The following is a 26,710-nucleotide window of genomic DNA, read 5'->3' on the forward strand; positions in this document are numbered from 1 at the left end:
ACTAAGACTGCACTCAACTAGCTGTATAAGGCCATAAGCAAACAAGAAAAAGCTCATCCAGAAGCAGTGCTCCTAGTGGCCGGGGACTTTAATGGAGGCACACTTAAATCAGTTATACCTAATGTCTACCAGCATGTCACATGTGCAAACAACTCTAGACCACCTTTACTCCACAAACAAAGCTCTCTCTCATCCTCCATTTGGCAAATCTGACCATAATTATATCCTCCTGATTCCTGCTTACAAGCAAAAACTAAAAAAGGAAGTACCAGTGACTCGCTCAACACGGAAGTGGTCTGACACAGATGCTACGCTACAGGACTGTTTTGCTAGTAGACTGGAATATGTTCCAGGTTTCATCCAATGGCATTGAGGAGTATACCACCTCAGTCACCGGCTTTATCAATAAGTGCACAATGTCATCCCCACAGTGATAGTACGTACATATCCAAAACCAGAAGCCATGGATTACAGGCAACATCCGCACCGAGCTAAAGGCTAGAGCTGCAGCTTTCAAGGAGCGGGAGACTAATCCGGATGCTTTAAAGAAATTCCACTATGCCCTCAGACGAACCATCAAACAAGCAAAGCGTCAATACAGAATTAAGATTGAATCCTACTACACCGGCACTGACGCTCGTCGGATGTGGCAGGGCTTGCAAACTATTACAGACTACAAAGGGAAACCCAGCCGCAATCCTACCAGATGAGCAAAATGCCTTTTATGCTCACTTCGAGGTATGCAACACTGAAGCAAGCATGAGAGCACAAGCTGTTCCAGACGACTGTGTGATAACGCTCTCAGTAGCCGATGTGAGCAAAACCTTTAAATAGGTCAACATTCACAAGGCCGTGGGGCCAGACGGAGCATGCGCGTAACAACTGACTTCTGTCTTCTAATACATTTTCAACCTCTCCTTGCCCGAGTTGAGTTTATTTTTACAGGGACAGTGCACATTAGAGTCTGTAATACCTACATGTTTCAAGCAGACCACCATAGTCCCTGTGCCCAAGAAAGGTAACCTGCCTAAATGACTACCACCCCGAAGCACTCACGTCGGTAGCCATGTATTGCTTTGAAAGGCTAGTCATGGCGCACATCAACACCATTATCCCGGAAACCCTAGACCCAGTCCTATACGCATATCGCCCCAACAGATCCACAGATGACGCAATCTCAATCGCACTCCACACTACCCTTTCCCACCTGGACAAAAGGAACACCTATATGAGAATGCTATTCATTGACTACAGCTCAGCGTTCCAACACCATAGTACCCACAAAGCTCATCATGAAGCTAAAGACCCTGGGAATAAACACCTCCCTCTGCAACTGGATCCTGGACTTCCTGACGGGCCGCTTCCAGGTGGTAAGGGTAGGCAACAACACATCTGCCACGCTGATCCTCACTGGGGCCCCTCAGGGCTGCGTATTTAGTCCCCTCCTGTACTCGCTGTTCACCCACGGCTGCGTGGCCAAGCATAACTCCAACAGCATCATTAAGTTGGCTGACGACACAACAGTGGTAGGCCTGATCACCAACAACGATGAGACAGCCTATAAGGAGGTCAGAGACCTGGCAGTGTGATACCTGGATAACAACCTCTCCCTCAATGTGAGCAAGACAAAGGAGCTGATCATGGACTACAGGAAAGGAGGGCTGAACAGGCACCCATTAACATCGGCGGGGCTGTAGTGGAGAGGGTCGAGAGTTTCATGTTCCTTGGTGTCCACATCAACAAACTATCATGGTCCAAACACACCAAGACAGTCGTAAAGAGGGCACAACAACACATTTTTCCTCTCAGAAGACTGAAAAGATTTGTCATGGGTCCCTAGATCCTCAAAAAGTTCTATAGGTGCACCATCGAGAGCATCCTGACCGGTTGCATCACCGCCTGGTATGGCAACTGCTCGGCATCCGACTGTAAGGAGCTACCGAGGGTACTGCGTACGGCCCAGTACGTCACTGGGGCCAAGCTTCCTGCCATTCGGGACCTATATATTAGGCGTGTCAGAGGAAGGCCCTAAAAATTGTTAAAGACTCCAGTCACCCAAGTCATAGACTGTTCTCTCTGCTACCGCACGGCAAACGGTACTGGAGCGCCAAGTCTAGGTCCAAAAGGCTCCTTAACAGCTCTGACCCACAGCCCATAAGAATTAATCAAATGGCCACCCGGACTATTTACACTGACCCCCCCCCTTCCATTTGTTTTTACACTACTGCTACTCGCTGTTTATTATCTATGCATAGTCACTTTACCCCTACCAAAATGTACAAATGACCTTGACTAACCTGTACCCCTGCACAATGACTCGGTACCCCCTGTAATATAGCCTCGTTATTGTTATTTTATTGTGTTTTTATTGTGCTACTTTTTAATTTTACTTTAGTTTATGTAGTAAATATTTTAGTATTTGAGTAACTCTATTTCTTGAACTGCATTGTTGGTTATGGGCTTATAAGTAAGCATTTTGTATTCGGCGCATGTGATAAATAAAATTTGATTTGATTTCATTGTTATGCTTGCTCACGTGTGTGTAAGTCTGAACATCCTAAATTCATCACAAATATTGCAAAAGAAAAAAACTTGAGACGGCTTCCGTACCCTGCTCAACACAGTTCGGACTTCAGTGGCAAACTCCCGCGAGCAGATCTCTAAGTGAAATATTCTTCCACTGTTATTGACACAGGCAGCCAGCAACTGTAACAAGGAGAAAAGCCAGGTTAGTACAGTAGTCAGTATAGATGATTTATGTAGAAGTTTCACATTACAGCAAGAGAAGTAGCCTAACGCTTTTATTCACTTCCACATATACACATTTAATTGAATAACAGAAACATTTATTAACATTAATAAATGTAACGCCATTGAAATTATGCATGATTTTATGACAGAGGGAGCTAAAGTTGACTGAGTGAGGAGAGAGATCTAAAAATATAACAGCCATGTGAATATCTACCCTAATGGTGAGTCAGAGAGAAGGATCACATGGTCTGAGGCTTAGCATCATCACTCTATAACAACTCTAAGCAGCAGAGAGAACAGAACAAAGCAGTAAAAAAACTTATCCAGGGCCATGGATCATCACACTCTGGTTGACTGGCTACCCAGAGCAGGAGAATTACGAGCTCAGAGCTCTATAACTGCCAAGAGCAGCAGGAAATGGACCACTCTTCCCAAATACTTTATTACGTCAGACTGGAGGGTGTCACTGAGGCTTATGGCAACAGTCAGAGAACTTTTGATCCACCAGCCTCACTGTCTGAACTAGAGGTCGACCGATTAATCAGAATGGCCGATTAATTAGGGCCGATTTCAAGTTTTCATAACAATCGGAAATCGGTATTTTGGGACACCGATTTTGCAGTTTTTTTTTTTTTTACACCTTTATTTAAACTTCTTATGGCTGCAATCCCGTTAATGGGATGATATGACAACAGCCAGTGAAAGTGCAAGGCGCCAAATTCAAACAACAGAAATCTAAATTAAAATTCCTCAAACATACATGTATCTTATACCATTTTAAAGGTAATCTTATTGTTAATCCCACCAAAGTGTCCGATTTCAAATAGGCTTTACAGCGAAAGCACCACAAACGATTATGTTAGGTAACCGCAAAAATCACAGAAAAACACAGCTATTTTTCCAGCCAAAGACAGGAGTCACAAAAAGCAGAAAGAGATAAAATGAATCACTAACCTTTGATGATCTTCATCAGATGACACTCATAGGACTTCATGTTACACAATACATATATGTTTTGTTCGATTATGTTCATATTTATATCCAAAAACCTCCGTTTACATTGGCGCCATGTTCAGAAATGCCTCCAAAATATCCGGAGAAATTGCAGAGCCACGTCAAATAACATAAATACTCATCATAAACTTTGATGAAAGATACATGTTTTACATAGAATTAAATATACACTTGTTCTTAATGCAACCGCTGTGTCAGACTTCAAAAAGTTTTCAGGCAAAAGCACAATATTCAATAATCTGAGAACAGCGTTCAGCCACAAAAGGAAGCCATACAGTTACCCGCCAAATTGTGCAGTCAACAAAACTCATAAAAAGCATTATAAATCTTCACTTACCTTTGCTGATCTTCGTCGGAATGCACTCCCAGGACTCCCACAAGAAATGTTTGTTTTGTTCGGTAATGTCCATCATTTATGTCCAAGTAGCTACTTTTGTTAGCGCGTTTAGTACACAAATCCAAACGCTCGTGCAGGTCCAGCCGAACGTCGGACGAAAACTTCAAAAAGTTATATTACAGGTCGAATAAACTTGTCAAACTAAGTATAGCATCAATCTTTAGGATGTTGTTATCATAAATATTCAATAACGTTCCAACCGGAGAATTCCTTTGTGTCTATAGAAGTAATGGAACGCAAGTCCCTATCATGTGAAATGCGCATGGCCAGGAAATGGCTCTCTGCCAGTAACCTGACTCATTCCCCTCTCATTCAGCCCCACATCACAGTAGAAGCTTCATTCAAGGTCCTACAGACTGTTGACATCTAGTGGAAGCCACAGGAAGTGCAAACAGATCCATATCCTACTGTGTTTTCAATAAGCGATGAGTTGAAAATCGACCAACCTCAGATTTTTCACTTCCTGGTTGGATTTCTTCTCAGGTGTTTGCCTGCCATATGAGTTCTGTTATACTCACAGACATAATTCAAACAGTTTTAGAAACTTCAGAGTGTTTTCTATCCAATACTAATAATAATAACAATATGCATATATTAGCAACTATGACTGAGGAGCAGGCCGTTTACTCTGGGCACCTTTCATCCAAGCTACTCAATACTGCCCCTGCAGCCATAAGAAGTTAACTAGGCAAGTCAGTTTAGAACACATTCTTATTTTCAATGACTGCCTTGGGAACGGTGGGTTAACTGCCTCGTTCAGGGGCAGAACGACAGATTTTTACATTGTCAGCTCGGGCGATTCAATCTTGCAACCATACGGTTAACTAGTCCAACACTCTAACCACCTGATTACATTGCACTCCACAAGGACCCTGCCTGTTACGCGAATGCAGTAAGCCAAGGTAAGTTGCTAGCTAGCATTAAACTTATCTTATAAAAAACAATCAATCAATCAATCATAATCACTAGTTAACTACACATGGTTGATGATATTACTAGTTTATCTAGCGTGTCCTGGTTGCATATAATCGATGCAGTGCGTATCGTTGCTCCATCGTGTACCTAACCATACACATCAATGCCTTTCTTAAAATCAATACACAGAAGTATATATTTTTAAACCTGCATATTTAGCTAAAAGAAATCCAGGTTAGCAGGCAATATTAACCAGGTGAAATTGTGTCACTTCTCTTGCGTTCATTGCACGCAGAGTCCGTGTATATGCAACAGTTTGGGCCGCCTAATTTGCCAGAATTTTACGTAATTATGACATAACATTGAAGGTTGTGCAATGTAACAGGATTATTTAGACTGATGGATGCCAAGCGTTAGATAAAATACGGAACGGTTCCGTATTTCACTGAAAGAATAAACGTTTTGTTTTCGAGATGATAGTTTCCGGATTCGACCATATTAATGACCTAAGGCTCATATTTCTGTGTGTTATTATGTTATAACTAAGTCTATGATTTGATAGAGCAGTCTGACTGAGCGGTGGTAGGCAGCAGCAGGCTCGTAAGCATTCATTCAAACAGCACTTTTGTGCGTTTTGCCAGCAGCTCTCCGTTGTGCTTCAAGCATTGCGCTGTTTATGACTTCAAGCCTATCAACTCCCGAGATTAGGCTGGTGTAACCGATGTGAAATGGCTAGCTAGTTAGCGGGGTGCGCGCTAATAGCGTTTCAAACGTCACTCGCTCTGAGACTTGGAGTGGTTGTTCCCCTTGCTCTGCATGGGTAACGCTGCTTCGAGGGTGGCTGTTGTCGATGTGTTCCTGGTTCGAGCTCAGGTAGGAGCGAGGAGAGGGACGGAAGCTATACTGTTACACTGGCAATACTAAAGTGCCTATAAGATTCCAATAGTCAAAGGTTAATGAAATACAAATGGTATAGAGAGAAATAGTCCTATAATTCCTATAATAACTACAACCTAAAACTTCTTACCTGGGAATATTGAAGACTCATGTTAAAAGGAACCACCAGCTTTCATATGTTCTCATGTTCTCAGCAAGGAACTTAAACGTTAGCTTTTTTACATGGCACATATTGCACTTTTACTTTCTTCTCCAACACTTTGTTTTTGCATTATTTTTACCAAATTGAACATGTTTCATTATTTATTTGAGGCTAAATTGATTTTATTGATGTATTATATTAAGTTAAAATAAGTGTTCATTCAGTATTGTGTTCATTTTTACCAAATTGAACATGTTTCATTATTTATTTGAGGCTAAATTGATTTTATTGATGTATTATATTAAGTTAAAATAAGTGTTCATTCAATAATTGTCATTATTACAACAACAACAAAAAATGGCCGATTAATCGGTATCGGCTTTTTTTGGTCCTCCAATAATCGGTATCGGCGTTGAAAAATCATAATCGGTCGACCTCTAGTCTGAACCAAGAAATTCACACTCAGACTTTATACAAGCAAATTGTTTAAACTCTGCTATCCATCCTATAGCAGGATTCATGACTCATTAACTGTGTCTATGATCGCAGCCACTAAACAAGCTCCAGGGCCTGACACCATGCTGAGACTAAAACACCTGACCTTACACTAACCCCACACCCTATGCAGACTATTTCTCTATTGACATCGGTTTATTCATGTATAATAAAGCCTGTTACATAGTTAAGCAGTAGGTTTTTCAACGGTCTACCAAATGATATGCAGCTTTTGCTCCAGGTGTCTCGAATAACACAATAAAGAACTCACGGTGAGGGCCTGCATGGCAACGTGTGGGACCTTGTGGTTGACTCGCTTCATCACAGACCTCAAGCAGTCCTTGGCTCTGGGAGAAGAATGGCAGGTAGAGACATGGTTATTATGGCTCAAGTAGAAGGTTATTCCTACATGAGTTTTCCAAAAGTATACCATCTTCAATATAGAGTTACAGTGCCTTCAGAAAGTATTCATACCCCTTTACTTATTCCACATTTTGTTGTGTTACAGCTGCAATTCAAAATTGATTAAAAAAATCAAAAAAAATCACCCATCTACACACAATACCCTATAATAGCAAAGTGAAAACAAGTTTAGACATTTTTGCTAATTTATTTTAACTGAAATACAGAAATCTAATTTACATGATGACACTCCAAATTGAGCTCGGGTGCATCCAATTTCCTTTGATCGTCCTTGAGATGTCACTACAACTTGATTGGAGTCCACCTGTGGCCAATTCAATTGTTTGGACATGAAACACAGCTGTCTATTTAAAAAAGGTCCCACAGTTGACTGGGCATGTCAAAGCAGAACCTAGACCATGAAGTCCAAGGAACTGTCTTTAGATCTCAGGGATAGAATTGTGATGAAGCATATACAGTTGAAGTCGGAAGTTTACATACACTTAGGTTGGAGTCATTAAAACTCGTATTTCAACCACTCCACAAATTTCTTGTTAACAAACTATAGTTTTGGCAAGTCGGTTAAGACATCTACTTCGTGCATGACACAAGTAATTTTTCCAACAATTGTTTACAGACAGATTTCACTTATAATTCACTGTATCACAATTCCAGTGGGTCAGAGGTTTACATACACTAAGTTGACGGTGCCTTTAAACAGCTTGGAAAATTCCAGAAAATGATGTCATGGCTTTAGAAGCTTCTGATAGGCTAATTGACATCATTTGAGTCAATTGGAGGTGTACCTGTGGATGTATTTCAAGGCCTACCTTGAAACTCTGTGCCTCTGTGCTTGACATGATGGGAAACTCAAAACAAATCAGCCAAGACCTCAGAAAAAAATTGTAGACCTCCACAAGTCTGGTTCATCCTTGGGAGCAATTTCCAAACGCCTGAAGGTACCACGTTCATCTGTACAAACAATAGTACGCAAGTATAAACACCATGGGACCATGCAGCCATCATACCGCTCAGGAAGGAGACGCGTTCTGTCTCCTAGAGACGAACATACTTTGGTGCGAAAAGTGCAAATCAATCCCAGAACAACAGCAAAGGACCTTGTGAAGATGCTGGAGGAAACAGGTACAAAAGTATCTATAAACACAGTAAAACGAGTCCTATGTCGACAATCTGAAAGGCTGCTCAGCAAGGAAGAAGCCACTGCTCCAAAACCGCCAAAAAAAAGACAGACTACGGTTTGCAAATGCACATGGGGACAAAGCTCGTACTTTTTGGAGAAATGTCCTCTGGTCTGATGAAACAAAAATAGAACTGTTTGGCCATCATGACCATCATTATGTTTGGAGGAAAAAGGGGGATGCTTGCAAGCCGAAGAACACCATCCCAACCGTGAAGCACGGGGGTGGCAGCATCATGTTGTCGGGGTGCTTTGCTGCAGGAGGGACTGGTGCACTATACAAAATAGATGGCATCATGAGGGAGGGAAATTATGTGGATATATTGAAGCAACATCTCCAGACATCACTCAGAAAGTTAAAGCTAGGTCACAAATGGGTCTTCCAAATGGACAATGACCCCAAGCATACTTCCAAAGCTGTGGCAAAATGGCTTAAGGACAACAAAGTCAAGGTATTGGAGTGGCCATCATAGCCCTGACCTCAATGGTATAGAAAATTTGTGGGCAGAACTGAAAAAGCGTGTGCGAGCAAGGAGGCCTACAAACCGGACTCAGTTACACCAGCTCCGTCAGGAGGAATGGGCCAAAATTCACCCAACTTATTGTGGGGAGCTTGTGGAAGGCTACCCAAAACATTTGACCCAAGTTAAACAATTTAAAGGCAAAGCTACCAAATACTAATTAAGTGTATGTAAACTTCTGACCCACTGGGAATGTGATGAAATAAATAAAAGCTGAAATAAATAATTCTCTCTACTATTATTCTGACATTTCATTCTTAAAATAAAGTGGTGATCCGAACTGACCTAAGACAGGGAATTTTTTACTCGGATTAAATGTCAGGAATTGTGAAAAACGGAGTTTAAATGTATTTGGCTAATGTGTATGTAAACTTACGACTTCAACTGTATCTGGGGAAGGGTTTAAAACAATTTCTATATTGTTGAAAGTTTCCAAGAACACAGATGTCTCCATCATTGGGAAATTGAAAAAATATGGAATTACCCAGACTCTGCCTAGACCCAGCCGTCCGGCCAAACGGGCAAGAAGAACCTTGGTCAGGGAGGTGACCAAGAACCCAATTACTACTCTGACAGAGCTACAGAGTTCCTTGGCTGAGATGGCAGAACCTGCCAGAAGGACAACAGACTCTACAGCACTTCACCAATCTGGGATTTATGGGAGAGTGATCAGATGGACGCCACTCCTGAGAAAAAAAGCACATGAAAGCACGCTTGGAGATGGCAAAAAGGCACATGAAAGACAGATCATAAGGCGAAAGATGTGGTCTGATGAGAGAAAAACCTCTTTGGCCTGAATGCAAAGCGCCATGTCTGAAAGAAAATCAAGCCCAGCTCTTCACACGCCTAATGCCATCCCTACTGTGAAGCATGGTGGTGGCAGCATCACGCTATGGGAATGCTTTTCTGCAGGTAGGGACTAGGATACTGGTAAGGATAGAGGGAACAATGAATGGAGCCAAATACAGGCAAATCCTTGAGAACCTGCATTGACCTTAGACTGGGGGCGAAGATGTACATTCCAACTGGACAATGACCCCAAGCATACAGCCAAACCAATGCTGGAATGGATTCAGAACAAGAATGCGAAAGTCCTTGAGTGGCCCAGCCAAAGCCCAGACTTGAATCCCATTGTGGTAAATCTTGGAAGATTCCTGTTGACCGCCGCACCCCATCTAGCTTAACAGAGATTGAGAATGTCTGCAAGAAATAATGTGAGAAAATCCCCAAATTCAGATGTGCAAAGCTGATACAGACAACCCAAGATTACTCAAGATGACTCAAAGCTGTAATCACTGCCAAAGGTATTTCTATAAAGTATCAGGGGTGTGAATACTTATGTAAATTAGATCTGTATTTCATTTTTAAGAGATTTGCAAACATGTTTTCACTTTGTTATTATGGGGTATTGTGTGTGTGTGTAGATGTTTATTTTTAAAATATTTAATCAATTTTGAATTCAGGCTGTAACAACAATTTGGAATAAGTCAAGGGGTATGAATACTTTCTGAAGACACTGTATTTACATTTAGTAGACACTCTTATCCAGAGCGAATTCCAGTGGTGACTGCATACTTTTTCATACAGATATGAATATGAATTGCATTTTGAGTCACTGCTATTCAATGCCATAGCTATTTAAAAAAAATCATAACCAATAACCTCAACTTGAGTCCTGGAGTTAGTTTAGAGCAGTGGCATTATAACTTGTTCAGCAGGAACCTCATTTCTCATGAACCCACCCCACCAATAATGACAACCTTAAAATCGGTACATTTCGATTTGTACATCAACAAATAACCTTCAATTAATTCATGTTCATCTCATATCAAGATGAAACAAAGTTAAAGGTTAATTTTTTTTAAAAGGAAACAAAAACAAATGTACTCAATTGTCTTTTCAAATGATCTTTCTCAAATGTTTGTATATTGTCCCATACAAAAACCTGTCCTGTTCATTTTTGGTTAAAAAAATAAAATAAAATTGAAACAATGCTGATATTTCAGAAATAGGAAGTCGGGACTTCAACTTACCCATTGGGCGTCTGTCCAACTCTGTCACAGATATCCATAATCAGAGCCCAGTCCTCCACTGTATTGGTTTCATTGGTGGCTTTCTCTGAAAATGTGGTACACCAGGATACATGTGGTTAGTTGGGAAAAGACAATCTGTGGTTGGCATGTAGTGTGTTGGGCCAACATTAACTCAATATTATACCTCTAGTTCTCATTGCTTTAGTTCACCACTATATTTGTATAGGATTGACAGTTAATACATAATTCTGGAAGTTGTATGACTAGACTAGGAATAAAGTCAATTATTCCGTATCTGATTTGTGATACAAGATGGCACAGTCACCGTGTTTCTAGCTCCTAGCCAACTTTGCAGTATTTTTTTATTTGCTCAGACCATATGTATTATTACTTAGTCACTCAATAGAAATGTCGACATCCCGGGCCTGGCTTAATTGCTTTCTTTTTACTTTCTGGATTATGTGATTGGTAGGTATTTTTTATTACTGCACTTTTTGTTGGGAGCTAGAAACAAGCATTTCGCTGCACCTGCAAATCTGTGTACGCGACCAATAGACTATTTTATTTGTGATAAAGCCATTACACATGGCTAACTATATATTTCTGTACAGAGTGAAATTCGTATTATTGTAGCTACAAGGACACTTGGAGATACGAGAGCATCTGTTCCAAAGATGGTGGTTAAACTGCTCACCCTCGAGGGGGTTAGCTAGCTACAGTGCATTGGGAAAGTGATCCGACCCATTGACTTGATCAACATTTTGTTTTACACTACAGCCTTATTCTAAAATGTATGACGTTTTCCCCCCCATCATTCTACACACAATACCCCATAATGACAAATCAAAAACAAGTTTAGATATTTTTAAGAATTTGTAAAAGAAATAAACTGAAAACGCTTTACCAAAAGTATTCATGCAATTTACTCAGTACTTTGTTTTAGCACCTTTGGCAGCGATTACAGCCTCAAGTCTTCTTGGGTATGATGCTACAAGCTTGGCACACCTGTATTTGGGGAGTTTCTCCCATTCTTCTCTGCAGATGCTCTCAAGCTTTTGTCTGGTTGAATGGTGATCGTTGCTGCACAGCTATTTTCAGGTCTACCCAGATATCGAGTTCAAGTCCGGGCTCTGGCTCGGCCACTCAAGGACATTCAGAAACTTGTCCCGAAGCCATTCCTGCTTTGTCTTGGCTGTGTGCTTAGGGTCGTTGTCCTGTTGGAAGGTGAACTTTTGCTCCAGTCTGAGGTCCTGGAGCCGGTTTTCATCAAGGATCTCTCTGTACATGGCTCCATTCATCTTCCCCTCGATCCTGACTAGTCTTCCAGTCCCTGGCTCTGAAATCATCCCCACAGCATGATGCTGCCACCACCATACTTCACCGTAGGGATGGTGCCAGGTTTCCTCCAGACGTGACACTTGGCATTCAGGCCAAAAGAGTTAAATGTTGGTTTCATCAGACCAGAGAATCTTATTTCTCATGGTCTGAGTCTTTAGGTGCCTTTTGGCAAACTCCAAGCAGGCTGTCAAGTGCCTATTACTGAGGAGTAGGTTCCGTCTGGCTAATCTACCATAAAGGCCTAATTGGTGGAGTGCTGCAAAGATGGTTGCCCTTCTGGAAGGTTCTCCCATCTCCACAGATGAATTCTAGAGCTCTGTCAGAGTGACCATGGGGTTCTTGGTCACCTTGATCAAGGCCCTTCTACCCCGATTGCTCAGTTTGGCTGGGTGGCAAGCTCTATGAAGAGTATTGGTGGTTCCAAACTTCTTATATTTAAGAATGATGGAGGCCACTGTGTCCTTGGGGACCTTCGGTGCTGCAGACATTTTTTGGTACCCTTCCCAGATCTGTGCCTCAACACAATCCTGTCTCGGAGCTCTACGGGCAATTCCTTCGACCTCATGGCTTGGTTTCTGCTCTGACATGCACTGTCAACTGTGGGACCTTACATAGACAGGTGTGTGCTTTTCCAAATCATGTCCAATCAATTGAATTTACCACAGGTCGACTCCAATCAAATTGCAGAAAAACATCAAGGATGATCAATGGAAACAGGATGCACCTGAGCTCAATTTCGATTATCATAGAAAGGGGTCTGAATACTTATGTAAATACGTTTTTTGGGGGGGCAAAAATGTTTTTAAAACTATTTTCGCTTTGTCATTATGGGGTACTGTGTGTAGACTGAGGATAACATTTTTAAATCAATTTTAAAATAAGTCTGTAACGTAACAAAATGTGGAAACAGTCAGGGGGTCTGAATACTTTCCGAATGCACTGTATAGTATATGCATACAACGTTTGCATACAAGATCCTCCTTCCCTTTCAGTAAACTTAAAACTAACCCAACTCATGAATGCATCAAGCTAAATTAACTAACTAGCTAGATAATGTTGATCTTGTTGAATGTGTGAGCTTGTTGCAGTTTAGTCAGTCTTGTTATTGAAAATCGTTCATTACGATAAAGTGATGACACAACAACTAGCTACTAGCTAACATAGCTAGCACAAAGTCTGACCAATGACTGTCTGCTACAAGCTAGTTACCGAGTTTACCAAACCGCATAACTAGCTAACTATGTGGATAATCTCACAATTGATCAGAACGTCAAGGTAGCTAGCTACAGACATGTAGCCTGGCTAACGTTAGCTAGCTAGTTGTTATTGTTAGCTCACGGGCGAGAGGTTTCGCTATGTACGAAGCTACGGTAGTTACGCTAGGTCACTCCGAACCAAAATGCCAAATGAAGCGCTCAACTTACCAACATCTTGGTCGAATGGATTCTGCGCAAATAAAGGCATGTCTACTTCTTTAAATAAACCGACGTTGTTGAGAAAGAAAATGTAGCTAGAATATTTATTTCAAGAATATAAAAAAATCCCCTGCTCATCCATCAAACCCTGTACACTTTCACCAGTTGCTCTTCCGTACACTTAGGTGGCTGCGAAAATGCCTGAACACATTTGTGAGCATTACATGGAAAATAAATAGAACTGAAATCATATCGACACTTATTGATTCATATATATTTTAAGATCATTAATGAGCGTACATTTAACATTGCTGTATTTCTGCATTCAAATGTATCATGTACAGGCAGATAAAAAGACACATTTTATGACCCAATTAAAAATCCCGGTGTACACTGCCACCCCTAGGGAGGAAGAAGTACGTATGAGAATATCCCAATGTTCATTTTATTTTATGATAAGGCTTTAATAAAAATGGAATGGTTCGAAAAGCATGATGTATATTGCCACTCACAAAAAGTCATGCAGCAACAGCAGTAAATCTGTCTAAATTGCCACACCGATCAATATTCATAATTTGTTGTAATTAGAAATATAGGCTTTGCACACAATATTTTGTTTGCGCCAAAACAAGCACTAAACTAAACTGTTCACGGTAAAGTCAAACGCTGCCAAAACAGTCCCATAATATACCGCGCAGGCCCACTTTACGCCTTTCATTTCCTGATTTGGTGGACCGATTCCTTAGCATTGGGATTACCGTTCAACTAGCAGCAGGATATTATCAGAGATAGTTATACAAATATTTTATATTATGCTGGCAGCACGCTGATTTTGGGAGGGAATAAGAGTCCCACTGCAAAGACATGCTATATTTGGGGAATATTGATACTTTTTTGGAACTCTAGTGCATTTCAACTGTTTTGCATAGCATTGCAACTACATTTGAATAAATAAAAGGATCATTTGGCGTATTTTATTTTTAATAATGTATTACTTATACCAGCATTTATTTTGAAAGTGTACACAAAATATTGGTATGTTGAAAGCTATTGTATAGGTAGGCTATATTTAAAGAAATACACTTTTAATAAAATACAAATATATGTTATTGGAATTACTCAATATAGTCTGTAAAACTTAAATAGGTCTCCTGTGCTCGGCAACGGGTTTAATACAGAGTACTTGTAGACTCCTTACTCCACCCGCTCCATTCACTGCAATACACGGTATATGGGATACTTATTGGCTTGTAGAGAGAGCTTTTTGACCTGTCTCAGCTGAAGTTGGGTGGGAAATACTCAGTAGGGTCTCTACTAACCAAAAATGGTTTGTTTTGTAGGGGGACTGTGTCGTACATACCTAGCAGCACTTAATTCTCTTCCCCCTCCATAGCCTCCAATGCACTGTAACAGACTGTACATGGGATACATATTGGCTTGTAGAGAACTATTCCACCTGTCTCAGTGTGGTGGGAAAACCTCAAATATGGTTCGTTTTGGAGTGGGACGGTGTCGTACATATCCAGCAACACAGCTTTAAATGACTCAGCAGTATCCACGGTCCTGAAAACAGTACACCAAAAAAGAAAATAAACACAAAAGCAACCTTTTAAATCAAAATAAGAAATGTAATGAATATTAACCAGGCTAGGACACAGTATAATCACACTTTCTGAACAGCAATGGAGAAAATTATTTACAAGTCTTATCTATGAAGTTTTGCCGTATCGAGCAGTGTTTCCCAACCCTGGTCCTCCAGTACCCCCAACAGTACACATTTTTACTGTAACCCTGGACAAGCACACCTGATTCAACTTGTCAACTAATCCTCAAGCCCTCAATGAGTTGAATGAGGTATGTTTTTCCAGGCTTACAATGAAAATGTGTATTGTTGGGGGTACTCGAGGACCAGGGTTTGGAAACACTGGTATAGAGTAAAGGCCTGTTACCTAGTTTAAAAGGGTAATAACATAGACAAGATTATTTATAAGCAACATTGTCTTGATTATCTTTCAAGGTCAGCAAAGGCATTAAATTGGGGCACCGATGAGAAAATGAATAGTTAAGTGTCACATCCATGAAGTACCAGATACTGTAATGCCAGGTATTTCTGAAGGGGAAGTAGTGTATCCTTTAATTCTCTTTCATACTGGTTGAGGGGATATGACACCCCTCCCCTTTTACAGGTAGGCCTATCAAATTAGAGATTTATTTTGGAAATTCTACCCAGCAATTGAAAGGGAGGTTGGAAGGAGCACAAGAGAAGGAGCACAAGTTAAAACAACATTTTTTTAAATAAAGTATAAAACAGGTGAAAAGTGTATTTCAGACTCATATTGTGCTTGCTTCCATATGCATTTTTTGGCACATGTCAAGGCTGGCCTTGAGCTGATTTAAATCTGTAAAGATGAACCCATTACCATCGCCATTAAATTAATCTGGGTTGTTTACATGTATGCCATTCCATCATTGTTTACATTTTGTCTTTGTCTAAATTTTCATTTTATTTCACACTGGAAGCAAACCGGGTAAGCAACATAAGAGTGTTAAAGTTAAAGTTTCCCATACACTTTAGCTGAGACAGGTACAAGCTTTCTCTCTAAAAGCCAATATGTATACCATGTACAGTCTATTACAGTGCATTGCATTGGTGGCTATGGAAGGGGTAGAGAATGAAGTGCTGCTGGTATGTATGACACAGTCCCTCTCCAAAACTAAGCATATTTGGTTAGTAAAGACCCTACTGAGTATTTCCCACCCCACTTTGAGCTGAGACAGGTAGACCATTTTTCTCTCTACAGCCCAATATTCGCAACATACCAGTGTTATTGTATTTTTTTCATTATTGGTCTTAAAAAAAGTTTTTAAAACCATATTTCTTCTTTACTTATTGCATATTCTTGTTGTCACAATAAACGTAGCTATTGATTAAAATTCAATATAATTTGAATGAGTTATCCACATTGCAATGTTTTGAAATGCAGGCTTTTATTTAGAAGGTTTCCTCATTACCATATGAAAGTGACGTCACAGTTTGTGCTGCTTGTAGAATACTAGTACCATGGGGCACACTTATCCGGCAGCGCCAAGTGGGGTTCAGTCATGTCGGCACCTGCTATGGGGACCACGAAGACGGCTCACAGTGATGTGGCCCCGAAGAAAAAGAGGGGACCGGGTGCACTGGCTACGGCGTATCTGGTTATATATAACGTGGTTATGACAGCTGGGTATGTACACAATTCTGATACACTTCTTGTTGTAGGCTACTTGACGACAATTGGGTGCAAGCGTGCATGACATGCCAGAGTGAATGGCTTGGGAAGAACACACGCGCCTGCTACGAGACTCGATCCCGAACTGTTTTTATGGATATTTTGCACAATAATGCCTCGTTTCATTGTGCTGCCTTCAGCTACACTGTAGCAAATCAACTCAGCCACACACTGAACTTCTGTGTTGTTACTTTGTAACCTCCTTCGTCGGGAATGTATCAATTGTCTGTGTCTTTGGTTACATTGTTGCCGAGTGAGCGTCTAAAATACAAAAAAATAACATTTTTGTATTGCTTTGACTAAAATGTGCTGGCAATATCTCTGATTTCACTTAGGTTATTATGGCACAAAGTTGTTGTGAAGGAAATCCCATAGGGCGGCGCACAATTGGCCCAGCGTCGTCCGGGATTGGCCGGTGTAGGCCGTCATTGTAAATAAGAATTTGTTCTTAATTAACTGACTTGCCTAGTGAAATAAAATGTACTGTAATCCCGTGAATGGTGTATTTCAAGAAACAATTGGCGCCCACGGTGTCATTATGTACAGTTATACCTATTGTTCTTTACTGCATGTAGTTTTAATCTAATCATAATTGGTTACATTAAATACATATTTGTATTGCTTTGACTAAAATGTGCTGGCAATATCTCTGATTTCACTTAGGTTATTATGACACAAAGTTGTTGTGAAAGAAATTGCACAAGTGAAGATTTATGGATGCTCTCCCATCCTGACCAGTTAGGTGACTTTACACAACCTGGTCTCAGAACATTTTGTATTATTGAGTATGTAAATGCAAGACACAGATTTTAGTATGATATGTTACATTTCGTATGGTATGTTACGAATTACAATTCGTATTATGTTATGAATTTGAAAAATGGATGAGAAGTTACAAATTCTAGCTAGGTGGCTAACGTTAGCTAGCTCGCTAATGTTAGCTAGGCTAGGGGTTAGGGTTAAGTGAAGGCTTAGCTAAGTAGTTGTAAAGTAGCTAAAAAGTAGTTGAAAAGATGCTAAAGTTGACGTTCACGTTATACTCCCATTCATCTACCCCTACCAACCACCCTCCTTTCTTTTTTTGCCTTAAGTAACCATTGTCTTATGTAACTATACCAAACTTCATACTAAATGGAGTGTAATGAATTTACTTACAGAGTAATATGAAATTCCCCCCCCCCCCCTCTGTTTCCTGTCTGGTGAGGTGATATTTTCCCTGTGTCATACTTTCTCTGTCTATTGAATACCAGCTACAGTGGGGTACATCCCACCTTTTCAGCAGCTATGTAGCCTGCTCAGTTTCTATTACTTTATTTAGTAGATGAGTTTCTATCTGTTCAAAACCTCAGTCACTCATACCAATCATGCCTATTCAAGTATATTATTATGCAGATGCTCCTTCTATCTATGTATTGGGCCTCCGTTCTGCGTGGTTGGACTGTTTTGCTTTACCCTGTCCTCTAAGAGCAAACTGAGGCTATTATTTTATATCAGAAACATATTCCCACCCAGGACTCCTTGGACAATAGTGACATTTGTTACCGAGTGGACTATCCTGGCTAAATGACCTAAATAAAAATGTGTGTGTTCTTCCAGGTGGCTGGTCATAGCCGTGGGCCTGGTGCGGGCCTACTTGGCCAGAGGCAGCTACCACGGCCTGTACTACTCTATAGAGAAACCACTGAAGTTTTTCCAGACCGGAGCTCTTCTGGAGGTGAGTGGCTGAAGGCCAAGGGTGTAATCATTATGCCGATTCTGTTGCAAAACGTTTTGCAACAGAAAACGTTTACTCTAAACTAAAAATACAGACGAGAGTTTCTATTGGACAAATTCAGGTAGGTCCCTCCCTGTTTTGTTCCATTTGCTTCCGTTTGGTTATTAAACAGTAAATGGTTTCCGTAATGAATACCCCCCCCCCCCCCCCCCCCCGAGTCTCTGTTGTATAGGTCAGACCTGGGTCATGTTCATTAGGTACACTAGCAAAACGTTATGCAACAGAAAATGAAAATCTGTTTCGGTAGTGCCCCCCCCCCTTATTTAAAAACATTAACAAACTTACAGCAATGTATTTTTATACTTTGTTGAGGAGAAATATACTTGCTATGATTGTGATATGTTATTGTCTCACCTAGCAATCTTAAGATGAATGCACTAGTTGCTCTGGATAAGAGCGCCTGCTAAATGACTAATAAAAACATGTTAATTTCACTCCCTTCCAAACGTTTTCTCCCCACTGAATACAAGCTTTTATTCAGAGAAGGGTAAATAGAACAGACTCATCGCTTTCTGTGGGTGGTGAGTTGGGTATGTCCCCTACTGTACGAATACAACTTAATGGCAGGAATGTTTAGTCTCACTGCTGTTACATTTAAAAAGAAATAGAAACTCCTCCATAGTGACTTGCCTTGGCCTTTCCCCTCTTCCACCTCTGTCCTACTCTACTCAGTACAAATGCCTAGTAGGGTGTTAATGTGATCCTCTCCAGCCAGCCACACTGTAACACAGAGATAAGGGATTAGGCCTAGTGTAACTCCAGCTCTGTCTACCGGGTAATTGTCCTCTGTCATACTAACTCCATTCATTCATAAAAACGTCTTCAAACACTGGCCATTTCCTGTGCTGTGATTAGGTTTAGAGACTAGTGTAGGCTATTATCTATTCCTTGACTAGTGGAAAGAACTGTATTGGTGCACATATCTATTGTGTTCCAACAACCATCTTATTTAAATTTTTAACCATGGTTCATTGAAGAACAATTTGAGGACTTTTTACATACAGTATACCGTAGCTGTATTATTGCAACTTTATTATGACAATTCAGCTTGAGTATTTATCTAGGAAATTATATTATTGCATGTTTAGTATGTTCACTGACCATGTGTTTATGTATTAAGTTCTTTTCTTTTCCCCTCAGATATTGCACTGTGCAGTAGGTAAGTTCATTCTTCTGCTCCTGTTGAAAGTCCCATACAGGTTCAAGTGTGACCACATAGTGGTATTTCTTTATGACTAAACCAGGCATGTGGACCTATAGGCCTACTACAAAAAGCCATTCCCTCAGCTCAGAGTCTATATAGAAGATGGTGGATAAGCTAAGCCTGATAACAGCCTGGCCCTGCTACGTTGTGGTCGTGGCGTTCCAGGTTCACAGTCCACTACTCATTATCTGGGATTTAAAGCTAAACCTGACCTTTCACATACTGCAGCTGTCTGTCTACACTTGGCCTTGTTCTCTGCTACTCCCTACTGGCCAAACACAGATGCCACACCATAGCATGTATTCTCATGTACTATAGAGTTATACAGTTGAATGCTACTGTATTTGAATGAGCTAATATTGCTACTGTGCATTAGGTTTTGCTACCTATTTATCATTCTTTGTAGCATACTTTTTATTTGTAGTCAACTCTTGATTGGCTAATTGAAATCATATCATTTTCTCCATATCACCGTGCTCTAAAACGTGGTAAAACTGAGGTGATACATCTTCTCTAACCGTTGTCTTCTCCTGCTCCAGGGATCGTGCCATCCTCAGTAGTTTTAACAGGGTTTCAGGTCTTGTCACGAGTCTTCCTCACCTGGGCCGTGACACACAGTGTTCGAGAGGTACGTCTCTTCTCTTTCTCTTATCCCTTCTCTCTATGTGCATCAGTGTCAATCAATCAATGACATTTATTTATGAAGTCCTTTTTACATCAGCAGTTGTCTTCGTCCCAAAGAAAGAGCTTTGCGGAGACACTAAGGTCTGTGAGCCTGAAATAGTAAACATGCTTGAAATCAACATGGTGAATAACACTGACATGCTTGTGAGCTCTGAAACATTCAAACGTTCAATATGTTTGTGAGCATTTGAATCTATGTTAACTTACCAAGACTGAGTTTAGCTTTTTAACTTGTGCTGACTTATGTCTCCATGCCTGTCACGAGATGCAACGTTACTATAGAATGCTGTATGTAGTGGGTGCTACAAACTGCACGATTCTGCCATAACCCCCGTCTATCTCCTGCTAGAGTGCTTCCTGTTTCCCACCCTCATGCTTGTCTGGTGCCTGTGTGGTCCCTACAGGTCCAGAATGAAGACAGTGTCCTGCTCTTTGTGTCAGCCTGGACCATCACAGAGATCATCCGTTACTCCTTCTACACTTTCAGTCTGCTCAACCACCTGCCCTACCTCATCAAATGGGCACGGTAAGGCTCACATAATCAAATAGAACACAATCATTATATTTGAAGATACGATATAATTATTTTTATGCATTATGTATCTCTATGGCATAACCCTGGCGCCGGAGAAGAAGGCTGAAGTTTTACGTGTCCCCAACCAATTGTGTTTTTTTTGTTCGTTTCTTTGCGTTTGTAACTTATTTTTTACATGTTACTCTTTCTTATTCTTATCTGTTTTTTTTTTTAAACTGCATTGTTGGTTAGGGGCTCGTAAGAAAGCATTTCACTGTAAGGTCTACACCTGTTGTATTCGGCGCATGTGACTAATAACATTTGATTTGACTTGGACAGGTGGATGACACAGGCACTCACATTTAATCGAATAGGATGTAATAAATACAGCGTAATGATCTGTGTCATTTTAATATGTGGGTCCAAAAACACCCCTCTATTTATTCAATAAAAGTCTAAGGCCATAAAGCAAAACAAAAGCAATATTTTAATTGGTAGGGGAAACTTTGCCTTTGACTTTGTCCTTGGAGGCTTTCTTATTCTATATGTCCATGGAAGTTAAATATAGAATGATGGAACATGGGAGTGTTTGAAACTGTTATGACACTCCACCTCCATAATATATTTTTTCTCAGTCACAACCATGGCAACAAAGTCGTAATGAGCTCCAGTAGGCCTACTGGTGGGGAAGGACCTTATTTTGTTGCCTGGTGGCAAATGTTGATGAATCTTCTCCCAATGTCGGCCAATGTTCTGGTGCTTTGTTCTTTTCACATTCAAATTGCTTTTCAAAGGCAGATTGAGGTATATGACAGGTAGCGTCACATAGGTGAGAAATTCAACTAAGGGTGCCAAGATCAGCCTCTCAGTGATTTAGAGCAGGTCTCACACCCCATTACTATGCAATTATAATGCAAATACTAATGATAATACAATGTTACTATTGTAATTACAGCGTTACTACTACAAGCAACTTGTAAAGTGTTATCTTCATGAGCTACCCATTTGGTGTGCTAGTCCCTGTTTACCAGTGGTGCCTCCTCTCCCTCTTTCCAGTAGCTAAATGGTGCTAATAAAGGGTTTCTAAAAAATGAAATAAAATCTCTCCAGGTACACATTCTTCCTAGTGCTGTACCCCATGGGAGTAACTGGCGAACTGCTGACTGTCTATGCAGCCCTGCCCTACGTTCAGAAGACAGGCCTCTACTCTGTCACCCTTCCCAACAAGTACAACTTCTCATTTGACTACCACACCTTCCTCATCCTCACGATGGTCTCCTACATTCCATGTAAGTCTCTCTCCTACCCACCACAATACGCCACTGATGTACAGTACTACTGTAGCTGGGTTGTTCCATATTCTAAGTAGAAATTGTTCACCAATTATTGCATTTTAAAAGCCTGTTATATTAAATGAAGTGACCACATGGAAAATTCAATAAATCAGATTTTTCTATATGAAAAAAGACTTGCTAAAGTACCTTCGTCATGTTTTTCTGACTTCTAGGATGATTTTTAACCCACTTAACCACAACATTTCAAGTTTTCACCATCATTGTAAAGCCCTAGTTATATTCTTGCTTTGACAGTCATTTCTGAAGATTTTTATTGATTTCATCATGTGATTAATTTACATGTGTCCCTCATTTTAAGGTCAACCCTGTTACGTGAACTGAACTCTCGTTTTAATATAGTGAAACTATTCCTTTTTTTCAAAAGAAACATTGAACATCATAGTGTAAAAGCAGGTGAGCTGGTTGTACTCTTTTTGCCCATTTTCTGGTGTTTAATGGTGGTAAACTGAGTGCGTCAAGCATAACATGTCAACCCTGTTACCCATAGATAGGCTAGACATTTTTTTTTACCTCTACAGGATCGGTGTCCCTAAACCGGGATTGTTGTTGCTCAATATGCGATAATGTGACCGGAAAACGTTGTATACAACATCCAACTTTCCGGGACATAGACATGTTTTATATAGGCAGAAAATAATTTAAGCTGTTAATCTAATTGCAGTGTCCAATTTTACAGTAGCTATTACAGAAAAACAATACCATGCTATTGTTTTGAGGATAGTGCACAACAACAAAACACTTTTACCACAGCAACTGGTTTGATTTAATCTCCTCTGAAGGTAAACAATGTACTTAAATTCAGTAATCTTGCTCTGATTTGTCATCCTGAGGGTCCCAGAGATAAAATGTAGCATAGTTTTATTTGATAAAATCCATTTTTATATTCAAAAGTAGGAACTAGGGTCTACAGTTTGAACTGCTGTCTCTGGCTCCACACCCACCCTGCCCGGCCATCTAGATGTGTGAATGTTGGTGTATTTTCTGTAGGGAAGCTAATTATTCATGTATGACATTCCTGGGAGTGTAAATGTTTTACTACCATAGCATTTTTGTATGTTCTTTATAGTTATGTACTTAAATGTATAAATTGACCAATTCGGCACATTTGGGTAAACTCCTGGCAGACTTGATACAAAATATTGTGTAGTGATGTAAATATTCATTGGATCAGTCTGAAACTTTGCACGCACACTGCTGCCATCTTGTGGACAAAATCTAAATTACACCTAGATCCTAACTCTATGGTTATTCTTACATTTCAAAATAGAAAACGCAAATTTTTTTGGTTTGTATTATCTTTTACCAGATCTAATGTGTTATTCTCCTACATTAATTTCACATTTCCACAAACTTCAGTGTTTCCTTTCAAATGGTATCAAGAATATGCATATCCTTGCTTCAGGTCCTGAGCTACAGGCAGGCAGTTAGATTTGGGTATGTAATTTGAGGTGAGAATTGAAAAAAAGGGTCTGATCCTTTTATTAAAAACGTGTGAAGCTTGCATTCAATTGCCCCTCCCTGTTGCACACAAGCTTCCATTCCCCCTGTCACAAGGGGATTTATGGCTGATTTTTAAGATGAAAACCTCAACCCTGTCAGTCGGTACTGTCACAGTCAAGCCTGTTTCTTTAATGCCGCTTTATTGGCAATTACTATAGTATTTTTATTTGATTTAACCCCTGAGATGGGGGAACATGTTTTTTTATGGAGTTGAACATATGCTCTTTATGACAGAATGTTAAAATTAGGTGATTTAAACTTTTTTTTTTACCAAGTTACACTACCCAAAATGCACTCTATTCGTGGAAAGACCTAGCTATGTATAAGGTGAATCAGCTTCGTGCTGTGAATTGTAATATTCTACCTTGCACTTCGTGCTTGCTTACTCTCGACCAGGGGTCTCCAACAGGTAGATTGCGAGCTCAGCCCACCTACGAGTAGCTCACCAATCAAATCTGAAAGTACATGCCTTTTTTTTCATGTGTTCCATGGCAAACTGTCATAAACATAAAGCTCCCGGCTACTATCCAATCAAAGCCACAATGACATTATCCCACCTCTGGTTAGACACTATTGGCTTAAAGTTAAACGTAACACAATATCTGCCAATTCATTTCCATCAATATTGCCTGCCTGTCTGTTTGGTGCGAGTTTGTCTATTAGTCCGTAAATAGCCAGGTAGTGAAAACCGGGTGTCTTGTGGGTAGACGGAAAGATGTTCCCTATAAACTGTCTCAATTAAGTGTAAACTGCAAAGTAGGCTGACAGAACTATATCATGATTCATTGTATCAATTTGGGTGGCCATTGTATTGCAGGGTAGAGGAGAATAATGTGCCTATTTGAAAGCTATAAAAAAGAGTAGCAGTCAACGTTTCATTATTTTTTTTAAGTACCTTTCATGCTAGAAAAGGATAGACTCCTGCTCTAGATCTTATGGTGACCCATTTTTAGCATTCATCATTTTATGAAACTGCTCATGAATTAATTTTTTGGAAGAGGAAAAAAGGGTTAGCACTGTAAAAATCCCATGTATTATTGTCAACACACTTAAATTGATAGATCTGAGTATGACTCTATGGTTCCTTGTTGTTGATCTGACTGTTTTCCTTCCAGTGTTTCCTCAGCTCTACTTCCACATGATGCGTCAGAGGAAGAAAGTCTTGTGCCATGTGGAGGAGTACAAAACAGAGTAAACAAACACAATGATACACAGCAGCCTGATCACGTCATGACACGGGCAGGAATGGAAAAAGACGAGAACCTTTTAAATTGTTCAAGCATGTTTTTTTATTTTAATTTCATTTTTATGTCTGCTTGTTGAAATATCATAGAAAGCCATCTCTTTTTCAGATCAAGAAAATAACATGGGTAATGGGGACGATCGTTCTAACAATGGTTCTTGGTAATCACTTGGTTCAGTTTTGGACTGTTGCCTGGTTAATCAGATGCTCAAGTCATTTACAATATACAAACTGCTTTTTGTTTTCTTTATAAGCCTTATGGTCCCTGGTCAAAAGTTGGACACTATATTGGGAATAAAGTGTAATTTGGGACACAGCAATGCCTTGTGCTCAAATGAATAGTTGTTATTGTTGTTAAGATAGAAGGTTCCATATTAGTCTGAGCACTATGCTGTTAAATGATTTGAGTCATTTATTTCTGAGACCTACTCCTTTATTTTAATCTGCAGAACTTCTGATCACATTCCCTGTTTTGGTGTAATAAAACAATTTTAATTTATTCTGTGTTTACATAGTTTTCTTTTCAAATACTCACGTACTGAGTGCTTATTGTCATAAGATAGCTTCTTGCTTTTATGTTTAGGATTTTTTTTTGTGTGTTGACATTATTTGGACCATTGGGTTTCTTTACATGAATATATTAATGTTGATTGTGGGTTGGTTATTGATTTGTAGGGGTAGGCCTCCATGACCTAGAGTGGATAGTACGTTGATAGGTGGACAAGTTGTAAATGTACTTGTGCTTTCTTGTGTATATTTTCAGAGGAAACTCAATTATTTGATTTAAGCTTTAAAACTAAAGGTTGTCTTCGTGTGACGTTGGACCAAGACACTGGTGGACATTGCTTTGAAAATATATTGAAGAGCTAACCACCCACGAGCCATTTTGGACAATTAATTCATTTTTTATTCATTAAAGGTTTGTGTTGAACTATGGTAGGGTGCCAGGACATGAACTGATCGACAGGAAGCTTGCGTAGACACGGGAGCCAATTGAATTACAGAGCTTGTAGTCATGCATTTAAATCTAACAACAAACAGAGAGAGCTGGGAGTCAGTCAGGTGTTTCTGTGTGTGGTTCAGAGTTTCTTTCCATCTCCCTGGCTTAGAAGTTAACTGAGAAATTATTTTGCATATGAGTACATTTGGATGTGAACAGTAACTGCACTGCACAAGCATTGACTGCTCAAAGAACCAGATTTTCGTTTCAGCTACTAAATTGTTGTACTCAACTGACTGGGTCAAAATAACCCAGCACGTGTTCTGTCCAATATTTACCTGGTGCTGGGTAACCAAATAACCCAGCACGTGTTCTGTCCAATATTTACCTGGCGCTGGGTAACCAAATAACCCAGCACGTGTTCTGTCCAATATTTACCTGGCGCTGGGTAACCAAATAACCCAAATTGAGTTGTTTTTAACCCAGCATTTTTTTGAGTACATTTGCATGTACCAAAGTGATGATACTTTGGTACAATTTACAGTATGGAAAAAGCATGGCACAATGCTATTCCATCCACCGGTTCTACTGAGCTTTTTGGTACAAACGTTTTGCATGGGGACCAGCAGACTTTGTATAAGTATGATTAGTTATAAAACTATATATTTACAATAAACTCTTAACATGGGAAGTAAAACAGATTTCA

At 40.0% G+C, this 26,710-nt stretch overlaps 2 protein-coding genes across 2 annotated transcripts in view; one reads left to right on the top strand and one right to left on the bottom strand.

The window, feature by feature from the left end:
- Window positions 1-13,688, bottom strand: part of LOC120064253 (signal transducing adapter molecule 2-like) — a 29,205-nt gene extending 15,517 nt beyond the window's left edge. The window contains exons 1-4 of the mRNA XM_039014690.1: window positions 13,528-13,688; window positions 10,766-10,850; window positions 6,883-6,958; window positions 2,611-2,706 (exon numbers count right to left, since the gene is read on the bottom strand). Of these exons, the coding sequence (XP_038870618.1) occupies window positions 2,611-2,706; window positions 6,883-6,958; window positions 10,766-10,850; window positions 13,528-13,567 (297 nt within the window). The 5' untranslated portion in view covers window positions 13,568-13,688. The remainder of the gene's footprint in view (window positions 1-2,610; window positions 2,707-6,882; window positions 6,959-10,765; window positions 10,851-13,527) is intronic.
- A 2,897-nt stretch (window positions 13,689-16,585) lies between these two features.
- On the top strand, window positions 16,586-25,563 carry hacd2 (3-hydroxyacyl-CoA dehydratase 2). Its single transcript, XM_039014691.1, has 7 exons — window positions 16,586-16,745; window positions 18,387-18,504; window positions 19,705-19,723; window positions 20,308-20,396; window positions 20,857-20,978; window positions 22,077-22,255; window positions 24,937-25,563. The coding sequence occupies exons 1-7, from the start codon at window positions 16,621-16,623 to the stop codon at window positions 25,014-25,016; spliced, it is 732 nt and encodes a 243-aa protein (XP_038870619.1). The 5' UTR covers window positions 16,586-16,620; the 3' UTR covers window positions 25,017-25,563.
- Window positions 25,564-26,710: the final 1,147 nt, after the last annotated feature.

The sequence above is a fragment of the Salvelinus namaycush genome, chromosome 19 (genome assembly GCF_016432855.1).
Source record: "Salvelinus namaycush isolate Seneca chromosome 19, SaNama_1.0, whole genome shotgun sequence".
In the NCBI taxonomy this organism is placed as follows: domain Eukaryota; kingdom Metazoa; phylum Chordata; class Actinopteri; order Salmoniformes; family Salmonidae; genus Salvelinus; species Salvelinus namaycush.